We start from the raw sequence: 23,546 nt of genomic DNA on the forward strand, positions 1-23,546 counted from the left end.
TAAGCTGTTTTGCTCAACTTTGCGATAATGGGCTTGCAGCCATTAGCTGTGACAAGCATCTGGAGCCTCCTTTCTACAAGTGGAAGCTCAAAGTTACCAAAAATAAGATAGAGCTCAGAACAATGACCTGTAAACTACTGGCTGCCCAGTATTACAAACTGCAGTACTCCTATGTACCACAAGTAGATCTGAGACTAAAAGGTTGTTCAAGTCCTATAGCAAAGGCTGTGTCTAAGTATGCATAACCCACAGATGATCAGAACATGTGCCTGGCTCCTCTTTAAAATGCCCTGAATTTTTACATTTTTCTCACACTCCTCTCCTCCAGCTCTTAATCTACCCTTCTCCCACTAGCATGAGTAAACTGGAATGCCCTATGATCTCTTACAACTCTGACCACTTGAGGCCTGCCTCACTGTTATATTTGTCATATCTCTCCCCAGCCATGACTTACTTATCTCTAGATTTCAATGCAGCAGTTGAACAGACTAGACAGTGGGTGAAAACCTAGCACCAAGAAGGGAGGGTCAGGACAATACTGAGGATACAGACTGATAGCGGCTTAAAGCCTGTTGGTTGCTTAAGGCATATTTTGCTCTCACATGCTGATGAATTATCACTTCCTTACATATTAGGCCACCCTGAACTTTTCTGGCTTCCTTTTGCCCATACAGTTAAACATAAGTGGTAGATTGATTATTATAATTTTGTAACATCTTGACACTAAAGAGGCATACAGAAGAAAGTCAAATGATACAACGGGGCAGAGGGTAAGAGCTTCCTACAGTTTTAGAAGAAAATGTCTTTTTTTTTTTTCAAATGTAGACATGCCTGGCAATAATGGGGCTTCAGTAAAATGGAATGTCAGCTTACAAGATTCATCCTCCCCTCCGGCCAAAGCTTCACAGTAGTTTTTAACTTAGGGATTCTGGTTAATTACAATTTAGATCTTGATTTCCCTTAGCACTGTAGTTTCTTGACACTTATCAAGCTTAATTCAAGTATTTTACCAAAAGGCATCATGGGATGATTAAAAGTTAGAGCCAGTGCAAAACGGAGGAGATCACAGGTCCAGCACAAAGGAGTCTCCAGGTTAATTAAACCATACACGAGCTGAGAATAACCTCTCCAAAGCTGAAATGAGTTTCACCTTTTGTGGACGCTGAAGCATTTCAAAGCTGCGTGGTTGTAAGGAGAAAAGGAAGCCATGAAGGGAGAGGGAGAGGGAGAGGGAGGGGGAGAGGGAGGGAGGATCAGAATAACTCCTATCTGCTCCTAAGAGCAAAACACCTCCTCAGCACCTTTTCAGTGGCGGTCAGTTGTCTTTCATTTAACAGCAGTGGCAGGGAGGTTTTTCGCAGGAGGCAGCGTGCACCGGCACTGGAGAGCACGTTGTTCAAAGGCTCAGGGAGGCCCTGGCAGTTGCTTGCTCTGCACGATGACCCTGCATTATACTCCTTGCCTCCAGCTGTCGCACTCCGTGGGTCGCACCTGCCACCGCGGACCCCGAAGCACTTGCCAAGCGCTACGCGCGCAGGGTGTGCAGCCCCGCACCGGAACACCGGCTGGGGATGGCGGCCCCCACGGGCTCGCTCCTGGCTTTAGGGCCGCTTACCCTCTCCTTTTCAATGGCCTATGCCAGGAAGACGCGCTGGCTCGGGGCCTGAGCTTGCTGGACTCCCGTCCCCGCCACCCCTGGCGGGCAGCGCTGCGGCCCGGCGGTGCAATGTCTCCGGGAATCCGGCCCCCGCCCCCCGCCCAGCTGATCGCTCCTGTTGCGCAAGAATAAGAAGCGGTGGCCGCTGGCGGCGCAGGAGAACCGCCAGAAGCTCGTCGGCGCTGCGCAGGGTGTCTGGGGCTCCTCCAACGCCACAGGTAGGCGAGTCCCGGGTGCGGGGGCCAGGGTGGGGTCAGTGCCACTGGGCCGGGGGCTGTGTCCGGCGTTGGCCGCGCTCCAGGACACGGCCCTGAGCGAGAGCGCTCAGCGCGCGGGGCGCCCCCGGGGCTGGCCGAGCTCTCGGGCTGACGGCAGGGGTCTGTGTTGGGCCCGGGCGGGGGGGAGTCTGCCAGCCCGGTCCCGCCCCGCTCCGCTCGCAGCTGGGGGAGCCCCGCTCTGTCGGCTGAGCCCGCTGCCCTGGAGGAGCCCGTAGCCGGGGGAAGGGCCCAGCTCGCGGGCAGCGGGAAGTTGCCCAGGGAGCGAACTGTGGCTGCCTCCCCCAGGGCGCCGGGCTCCTTCCCGCTCAGGCCGGGTGAGGTCGGGCCCCTCGCCTAGCCCTGCAGCCTGACTTCGGGGGGGAAAGCGGGCTGCGTTCCCCTGCGCCACCCCAGGCTCCTGGGCCCGCCGCCCCTTGAGTGGCCGCAAGCTCCGCGGCGCGCTGCGAGTGCTGCGGCGCACGCCCTCACCTCCCCACCCCAGGGGACCCGGTCTGCTCTGCAAAGGAGCAACCGGCCTGCCGGGTTAAGGGCCGACTCCGCAGCGGTCACGGCGTGCAGAGCCCCGTGTGCCCCTCGGGCAGTGACATGCCCGGCAGCGCTTGACTCCCAGCCTGGGGCGTTAGAACTAGTTTGAGTCCGAGGGGGCGTTGGCCAGGGTTGTGTCTCCTTCCCCCAGCCTCTGCAATTACACCTGGGGGCTGTAATTTCTTGTGAAATAACTGCCAGCCCTGGGCGGCAGGGACTAGGGTTGCCAGTTTTTGTAGGATCTGTTCCTGGAGGTTTCATCACATGACATAATATTCATTTAAAGATTAATCTTTAATTCCTGGAGACTCCAGGACAGTCCTGGAGGTTTGGCAACCCTAGCAGAGACCTTGGTGTGTTGGCTCATTGGGAGGGTATGGCTGTGAGGTTATTACACATTTTGAATGTGTAATATTCGTGTTCAGGCCCATAACTGATTGATTGATTTATTTAAATCAGGAGTTGTCAGGACAGGAAAAGTAGCTCTGTTGTTCTTTAGCTTTCCCAGATGCATCCGATGAAGTGAGCTGTAGCTCACGAAAGCTCATGCTCAAATTGGTTAGTCTCTAAGGTGCCACAGGTACTCCTTTTCTTTTTCCCAGTGCTGGCTCTTTCACACTACCACCCATAAATGTTGATGATGACATGTATGTAACTAGGATTAAGTACTCCAGCTATAGGAAAATCTCTCACCTAGAGGCAGGTTTTAGTATGCATAAGATTAATGAATATTGAAATTGGAGTGTGCCATGTACAATTCAGTAATCTGAGCTGAGTGTACAGTGTAGAATCAGCATTCTGTCCTAACAGTGTTAATCAGTGGCTGGCTGTTAAGAGAGCACTCCTTTCTAGCAGGCTCTTTATTGTGCAGCAGATCTTTTCATTTTGAATCAAACTAGTGCTTCTGTTTTGTTTTGTTTTTAAACTGACCTTTGGTTGCCCCACATAAAGTAGTAATTCTTCTGGCGTATAGTTATCCCTGAGATTCCCTGGATTTCACGGCTTGTTTCAGAAGTATTTGTTCTGTGATGGTGTTTATTCGCTATTGTGACAGACAGTGCCCACACAATCTTTTGATGTGAAATTTATCCACTCTATAAATATGGTGATTTTTTGCGTTTTGTATTCTGTATGTTCTGCTTGTTGCTGGAAGATATTCCTCTGTCCTGAGATAAGACTCCTCTAGCAGGGTTTCTCAAAAACTGGTCCATGGCCGGGTGCAAGTCCCCGAGATTTCCTTGACAGTTTAAGTTTCTCAACCTTTTTGATACCAGGGACCAGTTTGCTGCCTTCCTAAAGGACCTACCTCTATTTACATGATACTGAATTGCTACCAAACGTGTTGTTTAGAGTTGTTCGCTCTTTGGTGGATTAGATAGTGCATTTGGGTTGGTGGTGGGGTACTAGATACAGTATTCAGAATACTTATTAAATGGCTACATATGTCTGCAAGGGGCAGCCATAATGTTTAGCGTAAGCTGATAGTGATATGCAAGTGTGAATATGTCTCTTGGATTCACTGTTAAGATAGCATTTGTGCCCTCCGCTCCATTTACCGTTCATGGGCCATGCTTTTGCCATGCAAATTGATGGAAGGCAGAACTGTTAGGGTCCAATCCTGTGAACCTCTGCGCCTGTGAATGACATCAGTGGGAGTAGTTCTGAGACTACCATACCATAAGGGTTATTAGAGCACTGTTTTTGTAAACCAGGGGTGGTGGTTTTTCGTTTTTTTTAAAAAAAAAACAAAACAAAGAAAGCCACACACCAGTGGGGTCTTGATCATTTTAATTGGAACAGTATTGCCTAGTGGATGTAGTACTAGACTAGGATTCAGAAGAGCTGGGTTCTATTCCAGAGTCTGCCGCTGGCCTGCTGGGTGACCTTGGGAAAGTCACTGCATCTCTGTACCTCAGTTTCCCCATCAGTAAAATGGGGCTAATGACACTGACCTCCTTGATGAAGTGCTTTGAGATCTTCTGATGAAGGGCTAGGTATTTTTATTACTCACATGAGTAAGTTGTATCTACATCAATAAGCATTTGTAGGGTTGATTGGTTAGTCTGTTTCCTCTGAAAACCAATTGCTGCAGCACTAAGAGGCTACCTCTGTTTCTGTTGTGTTGATAGCAAACCTTGTCTAGGCCTATTCCTGCTGCCAATGTTAAGACATTCTGGGGTGGCCAGAAGTGGGGTCATTTAATTGGAGCAATTTTAGGGGAGCTTGGGATGTAACAGTTTGGGAGAGGTGGGGGTTGGCATGCTGTAGCCTTGAGGAGGCCCCTCTGGTAACAAGCCCCTTTTCCTCCATGGTACTTGTGAAATCTGCAATCCTTAGAACAAAGGGCGACTTTTCTAATGACAAATAGAGTCTAGTTCTCACAGTCATTATCTTATTTTCCTAATAACTGAAATCCTGAATATAGACAAACTGCTCCTTTCTGCTCCTCAAAAGACCTGAAAAAGCATTGCTGTTTAACTATTCATATTGTCTTAGCTCACCTTTGGGGCTTTCAAACATTAACTTTTTATGAAAGTTCACCATATCCACTGAGCTCTACTGTCTTCCGGTGGTCAGTGCATTGCAAAAGCCTGTAGCTATTTAAGCAGTGCAGACACAAAAGTCTTGTTTCCATCAATCACATGAACTAGCTGCTTTACACTCATCCCTCTTGGTTAATTTTGTATCATAAAATTGGGAAACAAAATACAAAACTGTCAAGGGGAAACAAATTTATTATGGTACATTAGCAGCATAATTAAGCTTTAAGAAACATTGACTGTTTTGAGATTTCTAAAAGTCTGTAGAAAAACATTCCCAGGAGCACATGCCAATGCTGTTTAAACATTTTTGTTAGTACAACTATAGTAGAGTTTACCAAACTGAAGTTTTTACAACTCAGATTGTGACCCAGATTTTGTAATGCTTTTAAATGTGCTGTATTTGAGTAGATGACAAAGAACATGTCAGCAAAATGACAAACCACAGAAAAGGGGGGGGAAGATATTCTAAACCCTTACTAAAAACATTGTTAAAATAGATCTTCATTTTTCTTAGTGACAGCTACTTTAAAACTGGAAGTATAAAGCAATGAGTACTTTCTTTTAGTAGGCAGTTTTGCACTATAAGGTGCGGCAGTAGAATAGCTTAATTTCAAACTCAATTTTAGATAAACTTTTAAATATTTTAGATACTGCAGTCTTGAAGGTGCAGGTTAAATTCTCGTGAGCTACATAAAACGTAGCTGTCTTGATGTGGTGTTCAAAGCTATTTTAAAGTTGAATATTTTGTTTACACTAGCTTATTTCAAATTGTTTTTAAAACACACAGGTTAAAGGACATATTAACATTTGCTGAAGTGTAAATTTCCAGCTCAGTAGGTTTTAAGTAGTCTAACTATTGTTGCTTTAGTTTCATCTGTCTTTTGTTGTGCAGTTCCTCTGTTTCATTGTTTGCCACTAGTTTCTGCCAGTGTTCTAATGCTAGGGTTGATATGTTGTTAGCCAGGGTCTATGTTTCTGCAGTACCTTGTGGAATTTCTCCCACGTTAATTTAATCATGAACTCAAATCTTTTTAGACTCTCTTGATCACAAATAGCAGCAATGGATTTGCACTTGGTAATACACAGTACATACCTATGAAATCCTCTTCTATTTATGGTCTCTATAACAATATGAAAATATGTTAATTTACATGTGACTAAAAGTAAAACTTTTTTTCTTTTTTAGAGCTACAAAAGATTTTTTTTTGGGAGGCGGGGGAGAGATTTGCTTCTCCTTCTAAACTCCATTCAGCCAATAGAGGATAACACTATCATTTACATAGCACCTTACATAAATTGGTCTTTTCCCTGATGGAAAAAATATATATATATATATATATATAAAAATTTGTATATTACCACTTAACAAATATAGCCAGCAAACCCACAGCTACTATTTGTGTACAAGGATCCTAAAAATCATGAACTCAGCATATTTAGACTCTCTATGATGTTCCGGAAACAGGATTCCCAGTTAACTTCCTGATAGAATACATTTATATAACTAGTTTTTCCCTGTAATCCTCCTTGATGACTTGGAGAGAACTGGAACTGCCACTCCCAGGTGGTAATCATTTTTTTTTTTTTTTTTTTTTAAGGCTTAAAACAATTTGTCCCCCGTGCTTGGGTCATTAGTCCACCTTTTAAAATTGCTGTTTGTGCCAGACCCACAGGAAATAGTCCTGTAAAATGAAAGTAGGGTTTATTATTCCAGTGAATCTCTCACTCTGAGGCCTGAAAATCTTCTGCAAATCAGACTCCTAAAATATACCACCCAGTAGTAACTATGTAGTCCCTGAAATCTCCCAAACCGAGATCTACAGTACTTAAACTGGAAATCTGAGATACGATTTTGTTATCCAGGGGAAAACCTCATTTTCCTTCAAAAAAGTAGGATATTTTCAAGGGCAAATAGATCAGTGATTCTTCTGTTTCAAAACTATTAGCATGCAGTGTTATCTCTTGCAGACTGTGACTGGATCAGTATTGCCAATTCCAGGCATTTAAAAGTCATGAAATATTAACCCAACATTTATTTTATATAGTTTTTCTATTTGCTTTCTGGGTTTTGAGCCTTTGGGGTTTGTATTTTCAAGCTTTTCTCTGCATCTCTGAGGGGCTAGAAACAGGGCCAGCTCCAGCATTTTTGCCACCCCAAGCAGCCAAAAAAAACCAACAACCCCTGCTGCCGAACACAGACGCAGAGTGATGGTGCGGCCGCCGAATTGCCACTAGCGACCGAAGAAGAGTCACGTCCCCACCGCCGAATTGCATCTGAGTGCGAAACGGAGCGGCCGCCGAATTCCCACCGAGGGCGGATTGCCACCCCAGAGCCCGACCTGCTGCCCCTTTATATCTGCCTCCCCAGGTACCTGCTTGGTTCGCAGGAGCCAGCCCTGGCTAGAATCATACTCCTCTGCCGCTCTATTTTTAAAAAAATGAATGCTGAGATGATTTCAGAAGCTTTCACCGAGGTCGTAGCACATGCGACCAAGTACTTGTGCTGACCACATTTGTTGAAATGGCTTCCAGAGAAACTTGAAAACAGCACTTGTTTTCATTGATCTAACAGCAGCGTATGACGTGGTATGGCACGCTGGCCTGCTCGTGAAGGTATCATGGGTCCTGCTATCTTGGGTCACAAGCATCGTTGAACTGTTCCTCCATGACAGGCAGTTCAGAGTCCATATGGGGGGAGAAGACGAGTGCCTGGAGACGACAGAGCAATGGGTTACCCCGGGCTCTGTGCTTTCTCCAACCCTGTTCAACCTTTTACATCAATGACCTGCCAACAACGGAGTCACGAAAGTTCATTTACACAGATGACATCTGTTGTGGTACCCAGGCCCGGACACTTCACGAGTTTGATGCCATCTTAAACTGGGACATGACAAAGTTAGCTGACTAATGTAAGACTTGTCACCTCCAGCCAAGTGTCATAAAAACAGTCTCCAGTTTGTTCCATCTTCATCACGCCAGCGCAACCCGAGAACTGAATGTTTATCTGAATGGTCAGAAGATGAAGCATGAAGTAGAACTGGTTTATCTAGGTGTGACCTTAGACCACACACTGAGTTATCATGCCCACCTGAAGAAGACCGCCGCTAAAGTTAAGACAAGCAATAATCTTCATAGCAAACTGGCAGGTTCGTCAGGAGGTGCTCGTGCTCCAACTTTGAGGATGGCAGTTCTTGCCACCTCATATTTGGTGGCAGAGTGCTGCGCACCCGTTTGGAGTCTGTCATAACACAACAAACTGGTAGATACACAGTTATACGCATGGTGGCATGTCATCTCTGGCACCCTGCATCTGACTCCGCTCCCATGGCTTCCAGTTCTGAGAAATATTGCTCCTCCTCATATCAGACGAGAGGTTGCCACTGGCAAGTTACTGGAGAAAGTACGCGCCAATTCAAGCCTGCCACTGCACAATCACCTTTTTAAACCACCAGTTGCACGTTTGCCATCATGTCACCCATTATGGTCTCATCCACCACGACAGGATATTACGCCAGAAACACTCTGGCGAGAGGAATGGATATCTGTTCTAATCCCCAACCAGTCCCTCGTCGCCGACCCCACAATTTGCCTGCCTGGTTTTGACCTGGCTCGTCGTCAGTGGTCCCCGTTGAAGGTCTCTGCAGCCAACCAGTATCGCTGGGGCCTTCGTGACAGCCCTTTGTGCGGCTGTGGCACAACACAGACAACGACACACGTTGTCAATGAATGCCTGCTGACTAGGCTCAGCAGTGGCCTAGAAGAACTGCATCATGCCACTGAAGATGCCATCAGTTGGCTAGACGACTATGCACACGCTAAGTAAATAAGGAGCTGGAGATATATTTATAAATATTGAGACTTGTGATAAAATTCTAAGAGTTGGGAACGCTGCTGTCGCCAACTTTATGGCTTACTAGGAAACATTTTGCTATTCTAATATGCAGACCAAAAAAAAAGTCAGTTGTGGTTATAAATGATTAAACTATTTAAAAGGCAAAAGAGGTTTCTCCCCATCTGTATTTAGTAGGTGCAAAATATCAAAGGGTTTTGCACTTATCGTAGAAAAAATTCTCATAGTTGGCTTTTTTTCCTCTGTTAACCCAATATCAACATACATGACTTTTTAACTGCAATAAAAGATCAGATAAATCTCTGTAATGCTTTATAACTTGCTATGTCTTTAGACTGGAACACTGTCTCTTATGATTCTAATTCACATTGTTTTAGTCATTTCAGGGGTGGATGGGCACAGGTTTGAACTTCGTATGTGGTAACATTCATCTCAATAACTTGTTGACCTAGACACTAAAAAGTGATTGTAGACAGGGAGCTGAATCTTTTTAAAATAAATAATAGGTTTAGGGTCTTAAAACAAATAAGGGCCACGCTGTCATTACACTGAATTCCCTCTCCTTTCTTTGTCGCCAAGATCCAAGCTGAGAGTCTTTCATTTCTCCTACAAGAGTTGATAGCAACACACACGTCCCGAAAGCAGCATAAAAGCGGAAATTCCTGGTGTAATTGCTTGTGAAGCCTGAGCAGAGTCTCAGCACGTAAGAAAAAAAAAATGCTTGTATAGTTTTATTTATTTTGGTTATTAACATATACATTCTGTGAGCATCTATCCCATTCTCTGTGTGGTGCTTCTAATATTTAAAACAACACAGTCGGTTACGGTGAACTCTAGAATCCACTACCAACCAACCATAATTCATTCCCACAGCACATGCAGCCCCTAATTTCTTTTTGTTCTCACCAATGCTTTTCCTTATCTTGCAGATTCATGCTTACTGAAGATGTCAAACATGGGAGTGGTGTCCACCTGCTTCTGCGTCCGTTCTTTCGTACACCTGCTTAGGCCGGGAGTGCAGAAAATGGGCTATTTCCAACTGCACACTGCATCCAGGTGTGCTGCTAAGAATCACTACGAAGTGCTGGTGCTCGGCGGGGGCAGTGGTGGAATCACCATGAGCGCTCGGATGAAGCGGAAAGTGGGAGCTGAAAACGTGGCTATTGTTGAACCGCATGAGGTAAAAATCTTTTTAAACATAGAGAATGAGGTAGTAGCTTTCCTTCGTTGAGGAGCTGGTTTGTGTGTGTTCTTGCTCCTTCCCTCTGTTGCGCAATTTAGAATTAAAATCCACTCAGGTCTCCCAGCAGGAGAATACCGTATAATGCACCATAAAAAAACTGCCTTTAGCTATGGTGCGTGAGGCAACATTTACAAAGTACATATCTGTCTATACAGCTTCTTTCATTAGGAACAAAGTGTGACACACCTTCCAGGTGAAGGTTCAGATGATCAAAAAGCAACATATTGTTGCTTCAGAGAGAAAGCCAGAAGCCTTGCACCGAGGGTGACCAGATAGCAAGTGTGAAAAATTGGGTCTGGGTAGGAGGCCTTGGGGGGGTAATAGGTATCCTATATAATACAATTGTCCCGATAATATCGGGACATCTGGTCACCCTACTTGCACCCTTAGGGCTAGGTTGTGCAACCAACTGAGTAGTTGCCCACCAGTCAATCTTGCCCTTATGTTTATGAACTTCATGATCTGATTGAAGAGTTTCACTTCTATGAAGTGAAACATCTTCTTGGGTTCCAGAGCTACATGCCTAATGCACTGCATCACAGCCAGCCCTTCTCTGCTCCAGATTCCCTCTAAAGATAGTCAATACCTCTATCACTATAGGGGATTATCAGAGGCACTTTGTCCTACTTTCCCTTTTTCCTGGGTCTCAGTGAGCTACCTCTGCAGTCCTGTCAGCTGTTAAATGGAGGCCAATTCATGGAGATGTGAGTTCTTTCTTTCAGAAACATTACTATCAACCCATGTGGACACTAGTTGGTGCTGGTGCAAAACAGCTGGCAACCTCTGGACGTCCGACAGCCAGCGTGATTCCTTCAGGTGTAAAATGGATCAAATCTACAGTCACAGAGTTGGATCCAGACAAGAACTGCATCCGTTTAGCGGATGACAAAAAGGTAACCGTGATAATGATGGATATCCATGAGCCATAAGATAGTGTCAGAAAAACTTACTTCTGATTTCCCACTCCAGAGGGCTCCCACAAATACAAAATAAATTTCCCATCCTATATGGGTGCCATGAAAATGTCATTGTACACCATCCAACAAGTCCTGAAAATGTATTGAAAATACTTGTTACACTGATAGTATGATAACAACTGCTTCTGTGTGGTGGTGGGGTTGTTTTTGTTTTTAAAAAAACAAAAATGATGATAAAACCCTCCAGATCAATAGATGCTTTTCTCTCCAGGTGGCAAGTACCAGCATGTTTTCAGAACTTGTTTTAATGAATTGGATACTGCAAAATATGGAATAATTACCTTGCTGAACAATGGAGTAAATGTTTTGGATGTTCAGTGTATTAGTTTATTTCATAGTGATGCATTTTTAATCATTCCACATTTTAGCTTTTACCTTGTATGGTTTCCTTGTATTGCTTTCCGTAATTTATATTATCTCAGTGTTCATTATTAGTTGTCAGATTGTTTAAACAAACCTTTTGAGGCAAAGTTCATTATGTCTAAAATGACATCTCTTCTTTTTTTTTTTTTTTTTTTCCTTTATACTATAGATATCTTACAAATATTTGATAATTGCCCTTGGGCTTCAGCTGCATTACGAAAAGGTATTCACTTTAAACCAAATACATTTTTACTGGTGTTAATTGCATAGAAATCGCACTTTATATTTTTGTGATCCTCTAAATATAGTGTTTTTTCAATACAGTCTATAAAGTGTGTCTAATAGCTATTGGATGAATATTCATGTCTTGTTCTGGCTATATAGGCTCTAAATTCCACTGGATAGTAGGGGCTCCAATTTGGGGCCATTCTCAAACCATTCAACATAAATGACCTCTCTCAAATTACATCGCAAAGCTGTCCTCTTATTTATCCATTGTCTTTCCATAGAGATACAATTCTGATTACACACAGAAATAACTCTTGATTGGCTGGCTGAGTAAATTGTAGAATCCTAAAAATGTTGGACTGCAAGGGATCTCAAGAGGTCCAATGACTTAATATAGAAAAGAGGCTTGATTCGCAGCCTAGCTTCCATCAGCAGCACCCAGCTTTCAGGCCCCTACTGGAGGGGTTTGCAAGTAGTGCAGCTGCCTGCAACCCTGCTTAGCCCGGGCCAGATGTGGAAGATTGGCAAGGCCTCCCAAGTGAGACATTGATTCATTACATCTTGGGGGCAGTTTCTGCTGATTTGGGGGAGGCACCATAGAGCCTATTCTGGAACTTAAATCCCACAGTGGAGCATTGGGGAAGGTGATAGTATTAGGGTGCAGTAGATTCCACTGGTGCTGGTGCCACTTTTTCTTAAAGTTTATTACATTTTATCAGACAAGTGCAGCCTAAAGCCTTGAGTCCCCTAGATATTGGTGTGGGAGGCATATGTGGGATCTGCGTCAACTGTTGTCCTAAGCCTAGGTGAGCATGTGGCATAGCTTTTGATAAATGGGAAAATGATGATGGTGATCTATGGAGCTCTGGTAGTTCTAGAGGCAGAATGGAAACAATTACTTGAACCCATCACTTCTGAGTGAGAAGCAGCTTGTTGCTTATCTAAAGTCAACTTACCTCCTACGTAGATTAGTTCTATTGAAACCAAACTGCACAATATTTAGTGATTGACAATGTTTGCTGTTCTATAGCATAACCTGATAAAGACAAGTACAATGAATACCCAGGGAAAGCACAGTGTGGAAAAACCAGTCACCACTTGTTTATAGCTAGATCTCAAACTATTTGGGTTTAAAAATAGTAAAATCATGATCCCACAAGACAGGTATAGATAGGCCCCTATCCTGCGAGGGATTTGTGTGTGGGCATAATTTAACTCACTGCAAGTGGTCCCAGGGAGTTAATTGCAAATCAGAGTGAACATGCATGTCTCCTTGGCATAGGTCTCAGTGCTGCAAACACTAATGCACATGTGTAGCTTTACTCCCGAGAGTTGTCCCACGGAAATGCCCGAGTCCCTTCTCTGTAAACAGAGAATAATTCCCTTCCTTGTAAGCGTGTCATGAGGATGGATAAATTGATTGAGATGCTGATACGGCAATAAGACATTTCAGGATACAAATAGTTTCCTTAAATGCCCAAGATTTCTTTAGTTCTGCTACAGATAACATCAGATGACAAAAACTGAAATATTTTTAAAAAATCAGATTTACTTTTCACTATTTAAGCTGTTCGTTTACTTTTCAAGTTCACTCTGGACAATGAAAACAGATCAATCCTTTCCAGGGTCTGACTGTACATGAGCCCAGTGATGCAGTATTATTTTATATAACACACACACTCTGCTGGCAATGGTTATGATTACAACTGTTATACTTTTAAAAAAAAAAAAATCACGGCACCATTAATACTGGGCTTTCTGCTTTGTACAGCTTATTTTCTCAAACGCTAGTTTTGGGGATTCACCCCCTGACAGGGCCCACTTTTAAAAACTAAGAAGTCTGTGGGTGCAGCGGAAAATAGATCTACCTCCAACTCAAACTTTGGTTTCCCAAATGATCTATGTTATAGATTAAAGTATCTGAAGACAAGGGAAGACTTTTTTTACATCCATTTGTTCCAGCTATATTTTAATAAGCCGTTTTGTTTTTGTTTTGTTGTAGATTAAAGGTTTGCCTGAGGGTTTTAATTATCCTAAAATAGGTTCCAATTATTCAGTCCACACAGTAGAGAAAACATGGAAGGCTTTGCAAGACTTCAAGGAAGGAAATGCCATCTTCACTTTTCCAAACACTCCAGTGAAATGTGGAGGAGCTCCTCAGAAAATCATGTACTTGTCAGAGGCCTACTTAAGAAAGGTACATATTTCATCATATCCCCTACTGATGCCTGTTACCACTGCTAGAGATCAGACTTATTTTATGGGGATCATGTTGTAATTATGACAAAAATAAGCCCTGAGGTGGAACAATATATTGTGACTTAAATCTTAATAAGGTAATTGGTTTGCAGACTAACTTTTCTGAACTTCTGTCAATATGAAGCAGACCATTAGGGCTCAGTGCAGCTGAGGAACAAAGGATGCTCTAAGCTACCATTGCGGCTCTATGATGCTGTGGCCAGCAGAGAGCCAATTCAGTCCCCAACATAACTTACAGCAGTGTCAGGATTGCACTGGCTAGTATGGGCTCCAGTTTGGTGCCTTCTAGCTGCCTGGAATAGATGGAGTGCAGCAGCATTGTCATCATGCCCCCTTCCACTCAGCCAGGTTGGCTGAGTGGGAAGGGTGGTGTAGAGTTGGCCAGCTCTATACTACCTGGTGACTTTCCCACGCTGTGGGAATACTCAGCTGGCTAGTAAAGCTTTGTGGTACCATAGGGGCTATCGCAGGACCAGGATCTTGCCTTAATGTTTAAAATCTTTGTTCTATATACCAAAGATTAATACTATTTATATAACACTTTTCATGCTAAGGGATTCCAAGAGCAGTATGCATGCTACACACAAACCCCACTGACAGGAGCCACTTAAATGCACTAGCTATTAAAAATACTCACCACACAGCTTAGGAAGTGAAGCAAAGAATATGATTGTACCCAGTTGAAAGTACAAGGGGAATCTTATGTAGACAGAATGCAAAACCCAGATAGGCGTTTGGCCAAGACATTAAGGCAAACAGTGCCAGGGGACTTTTTAATAGGCAAGTATTTAAACCCTCAGTTTTGCATGTCGTCCAAAATGCTGTGGTCCCTTATTCTGTGCTAGGTCACTTGCTTAGTACTCATTTATTGGGTAATCGCTGTTATTTGACTGACTGCTACTCCACTTCACGTGGCACCAATGTCCTCCTCGGAGGTCTCGCCCAAAGAAGAGCTGAGCTTGCCTAGTTTCTGATAAGATAGCTGAGAGGATCAAATCTTGAGATGGTGTGTCTCCAATACACATTTTAACTGTTTGAATGTTAATATATAAAAATTCAAAACAGCTGCTAGTTACACAGTATATGCTCTCATTTACAATAGTGTAGTGTTTCTATCCAGTTTTACTGCTTTTGTAGTCTGTTCACTGTTAAATTAATTTCTTTCTACCCAGACAGGAAAACGATCCAAAGCCAACATCGTCTTCAATACTTCACTTGGATCAATTTTTACTGTTCAGAAGTATGCTAATAGATTGCTGGAGATAATTAAGGCTAGAAATATTGTTGTTAACTACAAACACAATCTCATTGAGGTTCGGGCAGACAAACAAGAAGCTGTATTTGAGAATTTGGACACACCTGGAGTGACTGAGGTTTATCAGGTCAGTAAGATAGACGCTTTCAGGCCTTTAGTTTGATGGTCTTCCGTTTTTGCCATCACTATTTATTGTCCACTGAAATACTAAATACTGAGATTTCCCCTCCACCTCCCAGTATGTAGAAAACTAAGTAACTTCAAACATGGAAACACAAACTGGGGCTATTCCAGCTAAAATGGTAATATTGTCATTTCCCTCAAAAAACTCTGAGCAGGATCCGCGCACTCAGCAGATGTAGCTGAGTGGTCAAAAGAAGCTCCGCTCTGACTAAAATTGTTTGTGAATAGCACAGCTGGAGTGGATCAGTAATTGGCTAGCAATATTAAAGCACGTAGCAAGGACATGCTCAAAAATACTAAGAAATTGAACCTTACATGTGACTGTAACAAGGCAGAAGAGCCTCTTCTCCCCCTCTTTAATCTTCTCCCCCTCATCCCAATGCAGATTTGACCTGCTATAATAAGGGTATCAATTTCAATCCTGTTCACTGAATTCCATTTATCTAGCTGTTTGTTTCTTTCTCTGTCCAGTATGAAATGCTTCATGTCACACCACCTATGGGACCGCCTGATGTACTCATGAACAGTCCTGTTTCAGATGCAGCTGGCTGGTTAGACATAGATAATGAAAGTCTGCAACACAAGAAATACCACAATGTGTTTGGTATTGGAGACTGCACAAACCTTCCAACATCAAAAACAGCTGCAGCAATAGGTATAGTTCAGTGTCTTGTTTTTTAATGGTTGTGTTTTTGTTTTTTACATAATTACACTTGCGTGTTCCATCTTTCAGAAAACAGACTTAAGCCTTGTAGTAATAGAGAAACTTCTGACAAAGTACAATTGGCTTGTAGCAATTAAAATTTTTGTTTTTGTTTGCAAAGTAACAATGCTGTTTCCCAAAACTTACAGTATGGACTACAGATAACAGGTTTCAACTGTTCTTAACTTGCAATTTCAGCATTCTCATACCCAACACCTCTGATCTGAGTCTTCATTTGTCTCTAGGACAGAGAGAGAGTTTGACAAGCTATGAAAAATGAACATAACGCTAGTTCAGTTATGCAACTCTTCATTGGATCTCAAAGTACATGCATATGCTAGTTGAGTGCTAAGACTGTCCTAGTCAACTGGTCCCATGTTCTGTACTTGCAGTCACTGAATTTGAACTATGCAAAATGGACACTAGGCATATGCCTATCATGGTTAAAATTTGAATGTTAAATACTCTAGCTGTAGAATATGGAAATACAATAATTAAATGTAGTTATTGGTATAAGAGAAACCGTGCACCTAAAATGAGTGATGTATTGAACTAACCCAGCACAGGCAATGTTGCCATAGCTTGTGTCTGCTCTCTTTTTAACATTATACAATATTTTATTATCATCAGCCTGGAACTTTAATATGAAACTTCAAAAATGTTTTGGAATTAGAGAACTCCCCCTCCCTTTTCCCCGAAACATGAAGTTCAGACTTCGCTATCATACACCAATATCTTATCTGTTGTAGAAATAATTAGGAAAAAACTTATTAAACAAAGGTGAAGAAGTCCAACTAGATTATTATACTGGAGAATATACAACCTAAAAAAAAAAAAAAGCTGGATTATTCCCATTCTACTAAGCAAACGGAATTGTACAATTGTTTCCACGTACTGTATTATTGTCACCATATTATAGTGTAAATACTATTTATAGTAGGAAAATGCTTCAACTGTAGTGTAGCCAAAGTTGTGTAACTTTTTATCTCTTACATAGCTGCCCAGTCTGCAGTGCTTGATAAAACAGTTTCTTCGGTAATGAAGAGCCAATTGCCAACTAAAAAGGTATTTTAATGTTTCTAAGAAGTTGCCTTATTAGAATTATCCAACTTTTTTTAAATAAAAAAAGTGAGTAGAGTATTGCGTATATTTTAGGTGTTTTGTATTCTTAAAACACAGCAGTTTAATTGTTCGTGTGCAGCTAGTTTAGTTATATCTGTCCCCCTGTCAGCAGTAGCAGGTGCTGAAGAACAGACAGGGTACCACTCTCTTCTCCATCCAGTCCTGAATTTTTAAATTGACTTTGTAAAGGAGAAAGGTACTGAAGGAAAAAACTTAGTGTAACTTCAAAACTTTATTTGTTACCCTGAAACCAATATTATGTTAAGCCTTTCTGGGAAAAGGATACTTAAGATTATGGAGAATCCACAAAACTGAAAATAATTGAGGGGACTTAGTTTTAGTATCAAATAATAACTAGTATTTATACAAGAGTCTCATGCTTTGGTGTGGGTTTTTCTTTTTTTAAAGGCTAACAAGCTGCATAGTACTGGGGGGTTGGGGGGAGAGAGAGACCCTTTAAAAAGAAATGACATGTGTTAAGCTTAAATTCTCCCCTACCCCCGTGCACAAAGCCTAGTCTAGCCCCAATGATATAATTGCTTTACTGACTCACTAAGTAGGAAGAATGAAGAAAAAAGATGTCTGAATTGACCAATAATTCTATTATACATAGTCTTAAACTGTTAATCACTGTAGTATCTGATTGCCTACAAGTACTGCATTAAGCTACAGACTTATAGCTTATAGACTACACAATTATCATATGTTGTTTGCTCTGTCTGCTCCCTGTGGGAGAAGAATGAGCAATGGAATGCCTTGTTTTGATAGGATTTAATTTTTTTTAATTAAATATACAAGTTGCTATATGTTGATGTTAGTAGGCAAAGTCAAAGATATGCCCGTTGCAATGGAGGGTTTGTCAGTCTTCTTTAGTGGCCAGCTGTAGCTGCTTCAGAGATGCCTATTGTAGGCAGATGTTAAGCTGCTTCTCCCTCCCCACCCCCTCCCCCCATTAGGTCTCATCCTGTTCTCTAATAGTCATTATTTATTCTGCTTATTACAGTAGTGCCTAAGGGCAAACCAAAGAAGGGGGTCCATGGTGCTGGGTACTGTACAAACACAGAAAAGACAGTCTCTGCCCCCAAAGAGTTTAGTCATGTTTCTCAAATATGGCCACAAGGGGCTTTTTTTTGTGGCCACAGCCTCCTGGGGTGTGATTTGCGGGGGCGGCAAAGCAGCAGCCTCTTCCTCTCCCTGTTGCTCCTGGATGCACCACCTTGGAATTGGGCTCTGCCCCCCCTCTGGATACAGCTGGGGCACAATGCTGGAGGAGCAAGCAGCTGATGAGTTTTCCCCACCTTCCCGGGATGGTGGGGCTCAGGCTTTGGGCTTCAGCCCCAGGCAACAGGTCTTCAGACATGGAGCTTGGGGCTCTGTCTCCCAGCCATGAGGCTTCAGGCTCCCTCCCTCCCCCCCATCCAGGTCTCAATTTGTCCCCAGACTTGCAGGGGCTGAGTAAGTCTGCTGTGAAAAGTGATAAACATACTTACTAGGTAGGAATAAATACATTACTACAATTTGGATGTTTACATGTGCATAAATTTTATGTTTTTCCTAAAGCTAATTAGGAATTTTAGGAAAACCGTGTGAAAGCAGCCACCAGCAAGAGTTGGTGGCCAGACTGAGGCCAGCAAATAATTAGGGTTCTCGAGAACCCTAAATAGAGATTGAAATGAAGGTACAAGCCAATTTAAGACCTGAAATTTAATATCCCTTCCAAGATTTGTTAGCATTCACCATATCTCTCTATTTATCTATATAAATGTCCCATCTCTTTTTGAATCATGCTAAAATCTTGGTTTCAGTGAGTTCAACAGTCTAATTACCTATTGGACTGGAAAAGTGTATCCTTCTTCGTGAGTTTTGAATTTGCCACAATTACATTTTATGTCCATTTTATGCGTGAGGGAGAACAGAAGCTCCTGTCTCGTGATCACTGGCTCAGGTTTTGTAGTGAGGGAGGGAAAAGTAGTTAAATATCCTCACAACCACGAACATGCTGTCCTTGACTATATACTATTTTTTGACAGCCCCAAAAGGATTGAATGGTTCCTGCTCTAGATCAGGGTTGAGGCCTGTTGCTACAGCATTATAGAGAAACTTAGATTGCTGCATCTGTTATGATTTTAAAAACTTCAGTTTCTAGTGTACTCATGCTGCAACTTTTCAGAAGCTCAACATTCATTTTGAAGTGTTTTTGATAAACCCTATTCAGGTAGAGCTTGCTTGTAGCACTTTGTGCAAAATGTACATGATGATGATAAGATACCTTTCATTGTAGTACGATGGATACACTTCCTGTCCCATTGTAACAGGCTACAATAGTGTGATTCTAGCAGAATTTGACTACAATTCTCAGCCTCTGGAAACGTTTCCCATTGACCAGAGTAAGGAGAGACTACTCATGTACTACATGAAAGCTGATCTAATGCCTTTTCTTTACTGGAATGGATTACTAAAGTAAGTACTCCAACGTACACAAACTAATTTTGGCTCCTGAGGTGATCCCATTCAAACATACACATAATACCCATGGCAACAGGTTGTACTGTGGTTTAAAATGAGCAGATCATGTTCATCAGAATGCTTTTGTTTCATGTCACTACCATCTAACACAGGGGTGGCTAACCTGTGGTTCTGGAGCCATATGCGGCTCTTCAGAAGTTAATATGTGGCTCCTTGTATAGGCACCGACTCCTGGAGCTACAGGTGCCAAATTTCCAATGTACTGGGGAGTGCTCACTGCTCCACCCCGGCTCTGCCCCAGGCCCTGCCCCGGCTCCTCCCCCTACCCCCCCCCCCCGGCATGCCACAGAACAGCTGATTGGGAGGTGCAGGGATGGAAGGGGAGGTGCTGATCAGTGGGCAGGAGGTGCTGGGAGAGTGTGGGGGGGGGGGAAGCTGATGTGGGGGCTGCTGACATTACTGTGGCTCTTCAGCAATGTACATTGGTAAATTCTGGCCCCTTCTAAAGCTCAGGTTTGCCACCCCGATCTAATCTATATAAACTACTTTGGCGGACACATCCAGCAATACTAAATATTCCCACTTTAATATCTCATTAAAAGACCAAGACTGTTTCCGATCATCCGAGGCATTTTAGGCAATCACAAGAATTGTTTTCCCCAAATCAGTGCTGGTGATAAAACATTGCCAACACTAAAATTATGCTCATAGAACTCTTACTTTCCTGCTCATCTATTTGCAATCTACTAGTAAACCCATGAAACTATATCCAGAAAGACCCCCTGTTCCCTGAAAGAATACTTGAAGCATTGTATTTGTTACGGGTGTGGTGGTAGCTAGGAGCAATAGTAAAGTTTACTCAGTTACAATGAAAAAGTTTGTCTAATTTATGCAGTGGCTAAAACTTTTTTTTCTTTCCCCCCCACTCCTTAGGGGCTACTGGGGAGGTCCTGCTCCTATAAGAAAGCTGCTGCATCTTGGTTTGAAATAATGATCCAGTCAACTTTGCTTACTGGCCAGAACTAAGTCTAAGAAAAGGAACCATATTTAAAACACACACCTGTTCTCTCAAATAGGAGCACATACTTCTATGGATATTGTACTTGATGTATCAAAGGCCAGGTTTTTCTTCTGGTGAGAATTAAACCTTTAATTCAAAGTTAATGTAAGATGTCCTGTTACTTAAATGTCACTGTGGTTAATGGTGGAACAGTAGGGTGGAAATGACAGCAGTTATCTACTGATGATTGGTACCACACCAGAGTATTGTAACACAAGAGTGAGTCTAAACCCAACTCAACGGATTGTGTCTTTAATAAGATCCCACTCTATGTACATTTACTTACTAAAGCCTATTGCATTTGCTTTGTTACTTTGTACACTTAGCATGGAAACAATGGGAACTACATAATGACTGTGCTAAAGCCTTGGCTGAGAGGAAGTTCAGATGTCCCATCAATAGGGTTCTGGCCCATACTGTGAAATATTGGACTTAATCTGAGGTGGCAGTTGATAGAAGCTACCCTAAACAACTGCTAAATTGAGGGTGTGGTGTCAAACTCAGCCCCCCCCCCCAAAAAGTACTTTAAATGTACACAATACTAACATTCCTTAAGAACTTTAAAACAAGGAAAGAATGGGGAATAGATTGGAGAACAGATGACTATTTAAACTGTGTTTAAGAAGGGATCTGTAGACAACTGTGGTAGGCAGTAGTATGAACAAACATCCAAAGCAAACAAGAAGAATAGGGCAAGAAGGAACAGAGGCCCAGGTGGAGGTAATGATCAAAAACCACAAAAAGGACAAGAATCTTGTACTTCATGTAGTTCAGGCAGCCCATGCAGGGCAGAATGGTGGAGAGAAGACTTGTCAGCTGTGTTTCAGATATAACAGAGGAGGGAAAGTTAGGAGGCCAAAAATACTTAATGTAGTCCAAATGAGATGACTGCTCCATAAAGGATTAAGCAATGGTGATAGCAAGACAGTTGTATATCCATGATCTTAACAGCCCCAAGTGGCATGTCTTGGTAAAACGTTACATAGGAGGGAAGGAGAGTTAAGACCAGAATGACAGCCGTTGCAACCCTAGGAGACAATAAGGATAGAGTTCTAGCTATAGTGCTTACACCAGAATATGAGCCTCTCACTAGTCCTTTGAGGTAAGGAACAAAGATTAGGTGACTTGCCCAGCATCAATCTGTCATGGAGAAGAGACTTGAATTTGGATCTCATGGTGCCCACATTAGCATCCTCACCACTTGAACATCCTTCATTTCCAGTTGTCAGCTTGGCCTAATAGGAAGAAGTTTGAGACGACTGACAGCCAAGAGCTGCAGCTTCTAGACTTAGATATGATCGATAGTTAGTCATGAAATGGATGAAATCAGAGGAAGAGAACTGAGGGATGCTAACCTTCTCCTCATTCACAACACAAAAGACTGTAATAGTCAGCATGGTAGGAGAAGCAAGCCCTGAAAGCAAAGAAATGCAAAAGCAGCAAGTTACAAATTAAGAATAAAGACACATAGCCTCTGTACTTGAGCAGGAAGAGGTCATTAGTGTTTCTTGATGAGGGTGGATCCCCTTAACATGGGAGATTCAAGGGGAAAGTCTAGGCAGTATGTATCTAAAATAGAACTTGAACCCAAATTCTGATCTCATTTACACCAGTATTTGACAAAATTGGATTATACCTGACTTAGACTGGTACAAAAGATGAAAATGAAGCTCTAAATATCAGGGGGAAAGCAAAGGCAAAATAAAGGACACTACTTGTGGGAAAATCCACTGTTCTTGTGCAGGGTGTAAAAGATTAACTTCTGTCACATTAACGTTTTGCTCTTACCCTCAATGGAAGAATGTGGGACTGTACTGTTTCATACACATGTAGAGATGGAAGGGACCTCAAGAAGTCCAGTCCAAGCCTCTGTGCAATGTCGGGACCAAATAAACCTATGGCATCCATGAGTTGTCCAAACTATTTATTTTTTTTTAAAACTCCTTCAAATCAGAGAATTCCACAACCTCCTGTGGAAACACAGTCCAGAGCTTAACTAACCTTATTGATAGTTTTTTCCTAATATCTAACCTAGGTCTTTCTTGCTGCAGATTAAGCCCATTACTTCTTGTCATACTGAAAAGGACATGGGAAAACAACTGATCAGTGCCCTTTTATAATAGCTTAACATATTTGCATACTTTGTCTCCCCTCTGTCACCTTTTCTCAAGAAACATGCCCAGGTTTGTTTGGAGAGAGTCCAGAGGAGGAGAACAAAAATAAACAGTTTGTCCACATCTTTTACAGTGTGGCAACCAGAACTGGACCCAGTTTGCATCTATGGATGTAAGACCTGAGTCTTGACACATACGTTGAGACTTTTTAAAAAAAAAAAAAAAAAAAAAAGAGGAAGACTTATTGAGAGTCATAGCACAGAAAAAAGTACATCTTTCTGTAGGCTATATGCTATTCTAAGGAAGCCAGGAAACCTGAGGGAGCATACCATAATACTAAACAACTAATATAGTTTGTGTTAATTAGTATTTACTTTAAAAGTCTGCACTGGAAGACTAAATTGTAGTAGGTTTAGATGATCATCAATTCCTGTCCGTTTTACCTGTTATTTACTTTAGGTACTCCTGTGCCACTGAAAATGGTTTTTGCTTAAACCTAACATCTTCCATGGCTAACCTATTTGGTCACTTCTGCTCATGCTAGAATTTGATAAAGATGTCAAACTAGTTACTAGGTGCATTTTAGGATCCAGCTAGCCTTTGCTCTTATAATACATTCCCATGTAAGCAACTAGGGGGCGTGCTGTATTATAAGAAGCATGTGTCTTACAAACTCACCTTATTTTCTCCATTACTGCTTTTCACAACAGTCCCATTCTT

At 42.4% G+C, this 23,546-nt stretch overlaps 1 protein-coding gene across 1 annotated transcript; it reads left to right on the forward strand.

Annotated features, from left to right (window-relative positions):
* Positions 1–1,736: 1,736 nt before the first annotated feature.
* SQOR (sulfide quinone oxidoreductase) lies at positions 1,737–23,064 on the forward strand. The gene is made up of 10 exons (XM_074966391.1): positions 1,737–1,875; positions 9,783–10,033; positions 10,819–10,989; positions 11,606–11,659; positions 13,667–13,861; positions 15,096–15,305; positions 15,833–16,016; positions 17,062–17,129; positions 19,468–19,646; positions 20,586–23,064. Exons 2-10 carry the CDS (start codon positions 9,800–9,802, stop codon positions 20,641–20,643), a joined length of 1,353 nt encoding a protein of 450 aa, XP_074822492.1. The 5' UTR covers positions 1,737–1,875; positions 9,783–9,799; the 3' UTR covers positions 20,644–23,064.
* The last annotated feature ends 482 nt before the right edge of the window (positions 23,065–23,546 follow it).

The sequence above is a fragment of the Natator depressus genome, chromosome 10 (genome assembly GCF_965152275.1).
Source record: "Natator depressus isolate rNatDep1 chromosome 10, rNatDep2.hap1, whole genome shotgun sequence".
In the NCBI taxonomy this organism is placed as follows: Eukaryota; Metazoa; Chordata; order Testudines; family Cheloniidae; genus Natator; species Natator depressus.

What these genes read in the sequence shown, in the direction of transcription:
- SQOR (XM_074966391.1), top strand. Translation starts at nt 9,800, where the DNA reads ATGTCAAACATGGGAGTGGTGTCCACCTGCTTCTGCGTCCGTTCTTTC. An exon ending in CTATTGTTGAACCGCATGAG is followed by an intron (nt 10,034 to 10,818) that starts GTAAAAATCTTT and finishes TCTTTCTTTCAG; the next exon opens with AAACATTACTATCAACCCAT. An exon ending in TACTGGAATGGATTACTAAA is followed by an intron (nt 19,647 to 20,585) that starts GTAAGTACTCCA and finishes CCCACTCCTTAG; the next exon opens with GGGCTACTGGGGAGGTCCTG.